Below are 14,376 nucleotides of genomic sequence, written 5' to 3' on the forward strand. Positions count from 1 at the left end.
TTCCAATACAATGCTTGAAAAGTATCAAAATTATTTATTTTTGGATATACACATGAATACCACCTGATAGAGTGGCTATCAGCTACTACCATATGCGGTATACATTCTCTTTCATCCTAGCTACCTTTCAGTACCTTCTCCTATTGTTTTGTTATATTTGAAACCTCTCTCTCAACTTACAAAGCACTTTAGATAAAAAAATGTAAGACCCTATACATGCCAAATTACTCCTTTTCTCTTCCTTTGTCTATCTATAGACTCTTTTAAGAATACCAACTCACCTACTCATTTCTTTTGCTAAAAAAAACCCAAAAAAACAAAAAACCCCACTTAAAACCTTCTCCCTAGGCACTCTCTTGTAGAGCTGTAAACACTAATCAATGCATACTGCTCACAAACCTGTGAAACCTTCCATTGACACCATGCCCAATGAGAACAGTATGACGCATGCTATTGTACCCACACGAGCACACTGATCTCCACTTGGATTACAAGTGCCCCAAGCATCTGTTTCCATACAGTATCCGTCACAGGAAGAAAATGTAAATAACTTAAATTTGGAAGAAAGGTTACTACCTGTTTCAAATTGAGACACAAGAAGACTGAGCATAAGGAGTATCAAAATAGGGTTCATTATGTTCCCCTAGTGCCACAAACTAGCTTGGCATGCAGCAGTAGTAGCTGCTATACACGGGGAAGTGATTGGACAAGATGGCAAACAGTGCAGTCACCATTTTTCATCTATGCCATACCACAGAGCCTCTTTCTTGCAGAAGTGAATACACAACATCTTTTTGTGAAATACAGACTGCACATGATGATGAGTAAGAGCTGCCTACCCTCTCCTCTATGATCCTCTCATCAGTAGCCTCTTGTATCACGCCCCTACTGCTATGGGTCAGGTAAACTCTCCGTTCTCAGCACTGTCAGTTCCATTCAGAAGCTTAGCAAACACCATCTCCTACTGAATAGCAAACACCTCAAATATCATGAAGCAGATAAACCCAGGGTTAATTGGTACTGCACTGGGAATTATGAGTATATCTGAATATCTGAAGATCTTGTATAACTGAGTTAGACTCCAAACAATAAGCACAGGCCTCATTTTCTCATACTGATTTTTCAGTTGTGGTGTAATGAACTACTATCATGTTACCGTATCACTGTATATCTGTTGTTAGCTGAAAGAAAAACAACTTATACTTGTACACACTTTAATGATGATATAAAAGCTACCAGTTGCATCTTTTATGTAGCATAAAAAATACAGCCACTGACAGCACAACAACTGCTCTTCTCATTAGCTTTCTTTTTTTAAACAATATTTGCAACTGAAGGGCATAGAATGAAGACCCAAGACATCTGGGCAATGAAGCAAGTGCTGTCATGAGAGTCATAGCCTGGTGCCAAAGATCACCACTGTTCTGCAGCTGCTGGTGCCCGTGATCACAAATGGCACCAAGTGGTACAATGCTCTTCTGTATCAGCAGAGACAAACAGATCAACAGGTCTTCAGCACTAACTCCTTCTCACCAGATGATTGTGGCTTACCCTTTTCTTTAGAGTCTTGTACTTTTCTGTATGCTGAAGGAGCACTCCAGAAAGCTTTTTGCTTTTCTAAGCATCCTATGAAGCTTGTGCCACAATCATGAAAATCGGGTAACAGAGCAAGACTAAAACATTCCCCACACTTTCAGGACTCTTCCTTACAGAACAAAGTTGAGGCAAAGAAGGAGGAAGACAATTCAGTGCTGCTAAGGTCATGTTCTTCATTTTCTGTCAGCACTCATTACCATCCTCGTTGCGAAGCACGCAGTTTAAAACACCAAGCTAATGCCAAGAAAGCTCGAGCATTCACCTGGCACAATGCAACAGGCTGGACAACCACATCAGTGCAGCACCACACAGCTGGAGCTGCAGTGCTTCCATTCCCGCAGCCAGCACGGTCCGTGGCAAGCTCTCCTTAGCTGGGCGCTGCGGGGCTTTGCACAGAACACGGCACCATTCCCAAAAAGGATCTCCAGAATCAACTACTGGGAAGTAAACCCAGCCACAAAAGCTACTGGGCTGCAGGAATACCGTACATTCCAAACAGACATGAAGTGCAATGGCTTTTACAATGAACTCCTGTCTCCACTGAAACAACTTGCCTGAAGATATTTTCCACTGCTTGCCATCACTGACAAAGATTCAGGTTTGATATAAAGCTGTTCCACAGCTTAAGCAGAAACTTAATGGCTTGATGCAAAGCACCACAGTAAGGTTTTCTGGGTTTTTTTTGTCTGAATTACAAATGCCCAGATAGTACAGAAACACTCCCTGCCTTAGGCATTGTGTGTTTTCAGCAGCCCCAGTGGATCAAATGGAAGTACTGGAGGCAAACACCACCTAACAAAATGGCAGACTGCAAGCATTACTCCCACACACCCTTTTTTTTTTATTTAAAGGATCATCTCATCTCATGTTCTAAATTAAATCAACAATATTAACACTCTGATGGGAGAACTGCAAAAGTTGGTGCTGGCTATTCAGGATGCTGCTCTGCAAAATAACCAGTAACGCAGTAACAGCACTTCTGTGTAGAAAAGCAGCAGTGTGCTGGGAGTTCTTGCACTGCTGAAAAAACAGTGACCGGCAGCAGCTAAGGTGCTAATATTACTTCTTACCAGAAGGGTACACATTTGAGCCATGATCTTCCTGGCTACACTCACTCTAACTCTGTAATCGTCCTTCCTCACTTCCTCACTGACACTGAATGGCCTTCTCTATCTGCTCCTTCAACCATGAAACTTCAGGATCTAATAGCATTTCTTCCTAGAAAAGGTTGCCACAGAGATTTGTTTCTGTAACTAAAATCTTCTGGGAGCCTTCAGAACCAGCCCCAATCTTAGCAAGCTCAGCAAGGCTTTTAAAATTACTGCTTTGCTGGTAACATCCAGAACCTTTGTAAAGAATGAGAACATAAAACTATGAAATGGGAAAAAAAATTCTCAAGGGAACGTTTTTCCTTTTTGTGGGATTATACCAGGACTCCATGCCAAAAGGATTTTTTTTTACGTCATGGGAATACATGCATTAAAAAAACCTGCAGAAAAGTCAGGAACGGAGATCAAGCTTCAAAGAAAAATTTGGGTTTCGTGTTTCTTCAGTTTAGCGTGCACAAACACACACAACACACAAAGCGATAAGCAACTCCAATAAGCGAGAAAGTAGTAACACCATTTTAATTATCAGGGTGATGACTTTCAAAGGAATAGTTTGCAGTAACACCACTTGGTGGCAAATCCATGCTGGCTGCTCCAAATCACCTTCTTGTCCTTTGTGTGTTGAGAAAGGGCTTCCAAGAGGATTTGCCTCACAATCTCCACAGGGACCGAGGTTATGCTGACTGGTCTGTAGTTACCTGGATCTTCCTTCTTGCCCTTCCTGAGGATGTGTGTGATGTTTGTCCTTTTCCAGTCACTGGGAACCTCCCTCAGCTGCCATGGACTTTTGAAGATGATAGAGAGCAGCTTTGCAATGACATTGCCCAGCTCCTTCAGCACCCTTGGATGCATCCTACCTGGTACCAGGGACTTGTGTACGTCTAATGGGCTCAAGTGATTCTTAACTCTGTCTTCCTTTACTGTGGGTATGGCTTCACACCCACAGATTCTGCTAGCATGCTCAGGGACCTGGGGACCCTGAGGGCATGCCCAACTGGTTGAAAGGGCAGGCAGAAAAAAGCCATTGAGTATCTCTGCCTTCTCCATGTCCCTTGTCACTAGGTCCCCTGCCACACCGAGCAGTCGGCCACATCTTTGCTACCAGTGGACTTACAGAACCTCTCATGTTGTCCTTCACCTCCCTTGCTAGTCTTCACTCCAGCTAAACTTTGGCTTTCCTCACTCTGTTCCTTCATGCATGGGCTATGTTCCTCCCACATAGCCTCTCCCTGCTTCCACCTCCTGTGTACTTCCTTTTCGTGTTTGAGCTCAGTCAGAAGCTCCACGTTCATCCATGCTGGCCTGTTGCCATGCTTGCTTGACTTCCTTCACATGGGAATGGACCGTTCTTGTGCTCTGAGGAAGCCATCTTGAAGGTCAATCAGCTCTCCTAGGCCCCTCTGCCCTCCAGGGCAGTTTCCTGAGGGAAACTGAACAGGCCAAGATCCGCCTTTCTGAAGCCCAGGGTGGTAATTCTGTTGTTCATCTTGCTCACTCTCAGGATCTTAAACTTTACAGTCACCTAGTTGCTGCAGCCAAGGCTGCCTCATCCTTTTTATCTTAATCATCTGCTACTTTAACCCATGGAAAATGAGAGACAAAGTCTACGTTGATGTTTAACAGTCTAGAAAATGCTTGTTAATCAGTAAAATTAGGTGATTTTGTAACTAACATAGATCTCACACAGCTGCTTTTATAAATGAAAAACAGGCAATTTTAAATGATAGTGCAATATGATTAAACTAGGCTGACTTGCAAAAAAAAAAAAAAAAGGGGGCAAAAACCTCTCTGAAAACCCACAAGACAAGATCTCTTACATCTCTTCTACTCTAAATCAGTAGAAGTCCTTGTAGTCCACAAGCGGCATATGCCACAAAGTATAGCAAATATCAAGCAAGCTGCTCTATAGTACTGTGTATGATATCATGCAGCACTCCATATCAGCTGGGAAATGAATCACCCACTACTGTATCTATATATACATTTTCATGTGAAGTCTACTGACACGAAAAGGTGTTTTTAAAACCACTATCAGCATACATCATTAGGGGTACAGACCTTATCCATTTCACATGCACAAAACCAGCAAATGAATCTAAATCCATATTTCTTCTTGTAAGTGAGCACTACTTCACTTTTAGAATTTATGCCTCTTGGCAGAAGGGGGAGAAGAGTTGCTTTGTTTTTTTTAACTAAAAAGCCTTTCAAGGATAAAGTGTAAAAGGCAACATTACATTTGGCTTCTTGGACAAGAAAGGAAATTGGATCTTAATTTCAATTAAAATAAAGTATAGATGATGCGGTAAAGAACACTTTCTGTTTTAACTTAGACCTAACATTTCTATCTCTAACTGCACTAATTCACGGTTTGCCTGGAAGGGAGAGATTTATTAGCACAGATTATGCTCTGCATACCATTCTATATCCACTTAAAACTTACTTCCTGATGCAGACATATTAAAGTACACAAGTTAACTGTTATGGCTACTTCATGCATAAAGTAGGATTACACAAATCAGACTCTATGTCACTATTAAAAGAATCTCTCCAGCAGGGAAGTAAAACACAACTTACAACTACTATGTGCTTCATTTATATATAAAGACCACTTCATACCTATTTACATATTTTAAAAATTTAAGAGAGGCTTCAGTAAAATCTCTGTTAAATACAAATTACTTCAGAGAAACCTCATGGAGAGATATTTGTTTTGAATGAGCACAGGTGTCAAAGTACTACTCCTTTCAAATATATTAAGAAAGCAAGAAGTATCATAATTGTTCAATACAAAGAAAAGACAACAATTATATTATAGTTGACAAATGGGAAAAGCATGTACTCATTCTTGCCAACAGTTATCTTGCCAGCTTAGAGCAAACATTAACCATCTTAATTCTTCTACAGTCTTGCAGCAATGGTGAACTACTCCTAAATTAAGACCCAGCAGGTTTCAGGTGGAAGCGTTCCTGTAGAGACCTCACGGATCCAAACTGTGGGAACTAGGCTAAACAGCTGACTGTGCAACATGTACTAAGGATAGAGTATGGGTGGAACTGCTCAGAAGTCAGGGCATAATAAAGTGTGTTGTGAGGATTCTCCATGGGAACAAAACCTTCCTTTCTCAAAAAGATGGAGGAGAGTTTTCTGGCCTTTAGAACACATGGCTTCCTCAGCAACAAGAAAACATGTCAAAGCAACATAAGAAACTATTAATGGAATTTGAGAGGACAATTATGTTTTCACTTGATCTTTTACCAAAATATTTTAGAGGGCAGGGAGTAAGGTATATTTACAATGCTTCTGTAGATTAACTAGTCTTCAATAACAATCCAGTATAGAACCACAAAAATTTGTTTAAAATTTAACACATAGTAACATCAAAACAAACAAATGTTTCCATGGAGACAACTACCTAAATAAATGCTCATAATGGATCCAAGGCGTGATGTCACCCAGGCCTGCCTGCAACCATAGTAACATGCCAGTGTAAACAGAAATATTTTTATTTTTCTATCTAATAATGTCATAGAATTAGCAGTTTTATGGCAGTGCTTAAACCATATTCTTGCAGTGCTGAGTGGTAACACTTCTAAAATAAGAGCAGAGGTATTTATATCAGGGCTATTACTATTACCATATTAACTACATACAACAAGTGGAGTATGTGTATGGCATAGCTAACATATCAAATTTCCCAGAGCAGTTGTTGACCTCAATAAACAAAGAAATTGAAGTTCCTAAGGCAACATGCCAGAATGCTGGTCAGAGATCAGTAACATCTATTCTTCTTGGGTATTCTGCTTTCCTTAATACAAAAAAAGTTCTTAGACTGTTGTGTCTCACTGTCTTGCTGGATTAAGAAGACGAATGCAGCCACATGTTGCTTGTCATACCAAATGCAGGACACTTCTGTGCCCTTCTCCTGTGTCACCAATGAGCTTGCTTTCACTAAATCCATATTTGCACTCCGCAAGCACAATACAAGACACACAGCCTACAAACTTTTGCAACTGTGGAAGAGTAACATAAAAGAAATAGTCAGTTAATGAGGAAAATTTCCAAGGAAGGCCATTGTTTCGGCTACTAAAAAGATACCCATGGAATTCCCATTCACATTAAAACGATCCATTTTTAAATGCTATTGCATATCTGCAAGTTGTATGTCTCTAAATTCAGTAGACCCAGACTGCATTATCATTCTTAATTTGCGAAATATAAAAGAAAGATGTCTATATAAGGTTCAGACAGTATGTGAAAAATGAATGCCTGGAATAATCTAATATTACTAAGATATTTATACTAAAACTCTACATTTTAGCAGAAGCCTGAGCTACAGGGGAAATACTATTTTTGGTCCTGTCATGAAAATTTCACATACAGTAATTTATGAAAACTTTCCTTCTCATGGAACATGACTGTGACTTGTCTTCAAGTACAGCAGTGAACTTAGGGACCAGTTAAAAAAAAAATCATTTCCTACAAAGTACTTTCAGGCTTCTTTTTTTTAACAATGACATGAGCAGGTTTTCAAAGGAGTTACTTCATTTTTGCCATTTAAAGAGACAAAGCTATCCTGATATCAATCAGCAAAAGAGATTTTCACATAACTTTAAGCAAGAAGCTAGCTTTGAAATGAAAATTTACCCTGCAACCATAGTGTTACTGTTGTATGCATTCCAATGAACATATGAAGAAAAGAGTACAACATCTCAAGTTTTGACTGTGAAACTATAAAACACAGTACAGAAAGCTTACTACATAATTGCATTTAGTTATGTACTTTTTTGTTGGTTTTGCTGCATTTTTACTAGATCTCATCCCATAAGATACTGTAAAACTTTGTAATTCACTCTTCACAATTTCTTTTGCTTTTCCAGGTACAACATGCATAGAAAGATAATGACATCATATGAGATGTCTTTATTGTATGTTTTTATAACCTAAAGAAAAATAATTTACTTTTCTACTTATTAGAAATGGTGGTCTATCCCAACTGTATTAATGCAATCCAAATACTTGGCATAAATTTTCCTCTGATCTCTAGGGATGCAACTTATAAATATTCATACATGTTGCTACTCTCACAAGTGGGCTTTGACTTTTAATTTCAAGTAATTCCATTGCAAAATTCATTGCTGCTTAATTTCTAGTATTTCCTGAGCTGACAATAGAACGTTATTTAAAACAGAAAAGCAAAAAAAAAAAAAAAAGCCAGAAAAATGCATCTATTATATCAATTTTTAACACACAACTTATATTACAATCCACCAAATTGGAAGGATTTGTGAGACCCTTAAGAACGTACAAATTACTGTTAAACAAAAATACTTGGGGAGCGTAAGGGGGAGATCACCCAATTTACATCTTTTCTTACCAAGCCATGCAATTCTAGCAATTCTTCTTTCATGTCTACTCCTGTGCATTCTTTGCATTAGACCATTCCTTTTTCTTATCCTAAAGTACATACAAATGTTGTGCTTACATGAAGGCCTTCAGTGGACCTTTTATGCAACATAAATAGACAAATTACGCTTCAGTCTGACCTGACATCCTCATGCAGAAGGAAAACTGCATTCTACGCTTATTTACTTATTCGTAACAAAGGTTCATCAGAATTTCATCAACCTTTATAACAACATAAAGGTAACCTTAAATGAACTAATCTCTGAAAAACAGAGACATGGTCCAAGCTTTGAAGAAGTATCACAGACTATTCAAAACTTTCAGAAGATTTGTTCACCTGGTTTGGTGGAGGTGGGGAGGGGGGCATTGAATCTACAAAAATGTTCATTACTTCTCAGGATTGAACTGATAAAATCTCTCCTGCAGCAGAAAAAGTTACCAATCAGTGAATAAAACACTATCTATCAGTAGCTCTTATGTAAACATATGTTACCAATTTCTCTGTTACTTAACCTGACCATCAACAACACATAGTTCCTACCTATTTTGCCAGTATCTGTAGCAGCACAATAAATGAAGCCTAGGAAAATTAGCAAGATGACAAACATGGGCTTTACACACAGACGTAGTAATTCATAAACCCAAAGAATAATTCTACTAGATTAATTATTTTCTAGTCTTTGAACAACATGTGCCATTGTCATAAACTAGAAGTATAGCTGGCTAGAAAATAAACCCTGCTAAACACGGTGGCTTCCCAGTAATAGACTCAACAGAAAACCTGTTTGGAAGTTCTACCACAATGCTTGATGGCAATTGTAGCTGGTATGACAAACATCTCTTATCTTTGGGTTTGCTCCCTGGCCAGATTACAACTCCCAAGATCCACCAGCCCCATCTCAGGGAACCACTATGGCTGACCATACGAATCCCAGGCCAAAATCCATTTTGTGAGATGCAGTCTAGCTGAAGAACCTAAAAACAACAGTGAAGTACAGAGCTTTCCAATACCCATAAGCATAACTCTTATTGAGGCATGGAAGCGGTACTCTGCACTTTCTGGGGTGTTGGAGATTCTTTTATAATGTTTAATGTTTTTCATTCAACACAGATGGGGAAAAACTTGGGTTGTCAAAAAACCTTAGTGCTCTGCTGGGAAAAAGCTGCTTGCAAAATGGAAATGAGTAAGAGTTCATTTTGTGACTATGCCTGTTTTGATGCATCATCAAACCTATCATTATCCTTCAGCTTAGGGTTAAATGGGAAGCAAAAGAAAAAGCAAGGAAAAGCAGTGGTCTGAACATGCTCGAGAAACTCTGTATGCTCAGCCTATGCATAAGCCTCCTAAGTTACAGCACATTACTAACACTTGTGTAAGTACAGCCATTAAATCTTTCCTTATTAACATTTAAAATGCTGTATGTGAAATACATGTGATCTAGACTAAAAAGAATTGCTGACATATGCTCTCAAGAATACAAATGTAAACAAAACAACCCAACACTTAAGAAAATGTGGAAGTATACCTACCGAAAGCATGCACATGAAAAAACAGACCTTCCTAATAAAGACAGCAAATCTCAGCTATTTTGTTTCCTTATCTGCCATTTAAGCAACATTAATTTAAAAATAAAACAATTTTAAAAGAGAATATATAAAATAGATGCTATATGTACATGTACAGGTAAGGAATGAGCAAGTAATTAATAAAAAATTAAAATGCTTTTGCATTTGATGTAGTTATCTTCTAAACTATTAAATACTAGACAGAGAGAGGAAAAGATTGAGTGTTCCTTCCAAGAGAACTGACAACACTTCACAGCAGTCACGGGAGAAAGGTCTGAGAAACTGCTGAACAGGCACCTCCCCACAGGGGCAGAGACAAGAACCCCCAAGCTGAGCTGAGACTGCTGAAGAACCGCAACGGGATATGCTGAGATTCCCCTTGACCCTCAGGTCCCCGCCACCTCACAACTCATTCCTGCAGAACAGGACTGGATTCCTTCTGCCCCAGCAGGCACCAAAACTGATACTTCTTTGTATCTCCTAATGTTGCACAATTGTTTATGCCATATAATGGGGTTGTCCTATCACTAACTTGCCCAGATACTGACAGGAGAAAGTAGTGCTAAGATTTATTATTTCCTGTGATGAGATACAGAGAAATTTTTAAGTCGATGAAAGCCAAAGAAAATTTAAAAATAAATGCCAGCATTGTCTATCATAGATCAAGAAAGAAACAAACAACCCTACAGCCTAAATATCCATTTCAAATAAGCTAGTTCACTGATAGTATACCTAACTCTAGCAACACAACTTCCAAAAAATACAAGTAGAGACTCAAAGAGAACGTGGACTGATACATGAACAATAGCGTTGGAGTGTGCATATATAGTGTTTTAAATTGCCTAGATAAGATCCCTGAGGAGAAAGGAAACAAACAAAGAAAGAAATCAAATAAGTAATGTCATTCTAACTGTGCATGTTACACTGGACCACCTTTCAAGATCAAGGGCCTTTTTATTCTCTGCCTTTCTATGCTTTGATGCACTCTAAAGGGTCAGTGCTTGTAGCAAGTTTTCCCAACTATTCTTGTAAGCAACTCAGTTTGCATGTCCCCCCAGCATTACACCACAGTAGAGCACAAGCCAAGTAAGTGTTCCTACAAGCTACAAGTACAATTAAGGGACTTTCCTTAAATCGTGTCCCTCAACACAATAAGGTGCAAGATAATTTAAACAGTTACTGTGGTAATAAAAAGCAGAAAAGACAAGGCCATCAGATCAGATACCAGGGGGAGGGGGAAGGTGAAAATGATCTAATTCCACACACAAAGTGAGAACAAAAAGATTATTTGTGGCTTCATACAGAATATGTCAAAACAGCTGAATGTCTTCCCTTGGATCTGACGAGTTTCTGGATCAAGCCTGCCTAGGTTTTCCATCTGGGGAGAAAGTTTCACTAAAGCTCCAGTCTGCTCACAAGAACAAGCTAGGACCACTGAGATAATCCTAACCAGTTAATCACAGCCATGGGTCTGCATCACAAACTCACCATCAGTTTGGCATGGCCCTACACTTTAAACTTGAGTAGGTGTTGTGCTGGACATCGGGACTGTTGTTAGAATAATGGCTTTTAGTACATATCTTATCTTAGCCTCAGTCCTCTGAGGCTGAGTTTTGGCAAGATGTAAAACTACGTCCTGACTTCATTCAGATATCCTTCAGGAAACATTCACATCATTCACTGCAGTCAAAAAAAATACGTTTCTTGGAAAAGCCTGCATTTGTCCTGATCACATCATACCTCTTTGTACAGCATAACACCTGTGACACTGAAGTCAGTTTAAGACAGCAAAAGAGAAGCTGAAAGCTGTATCTTCAGACAAAGCAAGACAGTTTCATAAAGGAACGAGAAAGAGATCGATTGTGACAAAGACATACAGTGCCTCACAACATCTGTAAGCAACAGAAGACAAATCGAGGTGTTATCTACAAAACACGTTGGAGATACAAGGAACTGACGGCAGAAAAGAACTTACTTGATTTTACTGAAGACAATGTCAACATCTGTGATTGTCACGTTCTTCCCATCTATCACATGACAGTCCTTACATAGCTTTGACCAGTTCTTCCCATGCATTTCTTTTCCTGTGGCTCTTGTATCACCATGGATGGCAAATTTTCTAAAGGCCTCTTCCAGCGCACTTATTTCTCCTGCCATAGCTCCCTCATGGGAGCTGTTTGAATCATAGGATAATCGTTTTGCTGCTCGGTCCTTTGCTGGATCTGAAGGAGACTTTGGAGGAGTCTTACTCACAGGTCTGGTTGACTTTGCTTTATTGTCAGCCATTGTGCTACAAAGAAGAGGAGAGTAAACTCATTACATTAATTTGCACTAGTTTACTTTCTGTTAAGCTACAGAGTACAGTCCATGTCACAACATCTGAAGAATAAGTGGTCTATAAAGTTAGCAAGAACTCAGTGCCCTCCACCATCAAACAACAGTCTATACATAGAACTATGTAACTCTCTGCCCATCTAGAAAAAAAATTCTAGCACATTACATCAACCAACAAGAGAACACTTAGTGTTTGTTTCTCTTTTTTTTTTTTTTTAAATGGCAATCACCACAGACACTCGACCGATTTGAATAAAAGTATGCCCTTTACATTGTAGCCATTACCACCTACTTTTATTTCTGAAGGAAAAATAAACACCCCTTTATTTTCTGGACTGTGGCTTTTTACTTACTTTTTATTGAAAAATTAAATATTTTGAAAGTGCAGCAAAAATATTAATGCTATAACCCTTATGTTATATAAGGCAAGGGCTACAAGTAAGGAAGCCTCAGAAATGCTTAGACAAGTCTCTCTTCTTAACAAAACGATTAATTTCTCAAGTTTGTGCCCAAAGAACTGTAGCTGTGGAATTCATTTGGAATGAACACATCCATCCATCCATGTAGGACAAGAGGACACAGCCTCAAGCTGTAGTTCAGGTTGGACATTAGGAAGAATTTCCTTTCGGAAAGTGTTATTAGACATTGGAATGGGCTGCCCAGGGAGGTGGTGAAGTCACCATCTCTGGAGGTGTTTAAGAAAAGACTGGACATGGCACTTAGTGCCATGGTCTAGTTGACATGGTGGTGTGAGGGCAACGGTTGGACTCGATGATCCCAGAGGTCTCTTCCAACTTGGTTGATTCTGTGATTCTATGATGCAGGAGCACTGAGAAGGGATGTCATTACTGCAGAGAACAAGTTTCAGATTACCCTCTGTTCATGTAGGACAGGTTTGCCTTTTAAAAGGAACCTTGAACTGAGCAACACAACACTGAAGTTATTTTCAGGTGTCTTCATAAAAAAAAAAAACAAACCCTAACATGCCAGAAACATGCCGTAGAAGCCTTTGCCTTCTGCCTATCCACTCTTAGCTTAGCAGAAGTTAAGAGGCACTGAAAAGCCTAGGGATAGGTGCACTGCGTGCCTGTCCCAACAGCTACACGCAGACTGTTGCCTAGATTCACATCTGTGGTGCTGCTACAAATTTTAACCCATAAAGAGGTGCTTCAGGTATCAGAAGTATCATAAATGTTGGATAAGGGCTGGAAAGCCTAACATACTTACCTCATCCATTCTTCTAAAGTCACAGCTGCACGTGGTATGCGACTAACACATGCAATGATCGGTATGTATTTCTAGTTAAGGTTTTATTTCTGCATCAGATAGACAGAAAGTTCTTTTGGCTTATATTGTACTTCAACACAAACTCCTTAGCAATGGAAACAATTCTAAAATTCTCTCTCTTCCGATATTGCTTAACCTCTGTCACTTGAACAACCAAGGCATATCCTCTCCTGCACCAGTAATAACCATAACTACCTGCTGTGCAGCAGTTACGTTTAAGCTTCACGATTAGAAACAACGTTTTAATAAAAATTATACGAAAGGACCTTTGTCCTTTACACTTGAGCAAATGCAGCATGGCCAAAGCACTACTATCTATTTTGAAAACATTCAAGTAAATGCTTAAAAAACATATTATATCTTAAGCCTGGGGATTCTTCTGTTTTGTTTACGCTGTCAGCAGAAGTTTTGGCCAACAAGCCAAAATGCTAAATTAAAAGTAATATGACAGGAATTTACTCACTGTAGCCTGAGAGTTATATTTGTGCCTACGAAATAAAAAGAAAAGCACGGGGGCGGGGGGAAGAGTTTGAAAATTTAAAGTTCATTAAAAAGCTAAAAATGTAATCAATTCCCATTTCCATTACACCCTGCCTGCTCTCCAAAGAACAGCAATTTTACCTCAATAAACTTTTCTGAAAGTCTCCCAACACTGACACTCCAAAACAATAAGCACCCACAGTAAATTGTAAGCTACTACAAGTATTAGATGCATATATTTTTACCAAAATAGTGTCTAGATCAGTCTAAACTGTATGATTCATCAGGCTACACACATTCTTTTGCTACCAAAACAGGGGTGAGAGCACATAAGAAGAAAACAAAAACACTGCTGACACAATCTATGCAAAGAGAATTACATTAAAAATCAGATCATGAAGATCTATGATCTATCTCCGTCTTTGAGGAAGCTTGACTTCCAGTAGAAGAAGTCTCTTCCAAGCTTGCACCATTTCAAATCCACTGGAGCTGGAAACTTGAACCAGAAATTTTCCAAGCTAACACTAACTAAAGAAAGGGGGGGAGAGAGAAGGAAAGGGGGAGAGAGAAGGAAAGGGGGAGAGAGAAGGAAAGGGGGAGA

At 39.2% G+C, this 14,376-nt stretch overlaps 1 protein-coding gene across 1 annotated transcript in view; it reads right to left on the reverse strand.

Annotated features, from left to right (window-relative positions):
- TPPP (tubulin polymerization promoting protein) overlaps positions 1–14,376 on the reverse strand; it is a 67,319-nt gene that overhangs the window by 40,303 nt on the left and 12,640 nt on the right. The window contains exon 2 of the mRNA XM_068396422.1: positions 11,650–11,964. Within this exon, the coding sequence (XP_068252523.1) occupies positions 11,650–11,960 (311 nt within the window). The 5' untranslated portion in view covers positions 11,961–11,964. The remainder of the gene's footprint in view (positions 1–11,649; positions 11,965–14,376) is intronic.

The sequence above is a fragment of the Nyctibius grandis genome, chromosome 3 (assembly GCF_013368605.1).
Source record: "Nyctibius grandis isolate bNycGra1 chromosome 3, bNycGra1.pri, whole genome shotgun sequence".
Lineage (NCBI taxonomy): Eukaryota > Metazoa > Chordata > Aves > Nyctibiiformes > Nyctibiidae > Nyctibius > Nyctibius grandis.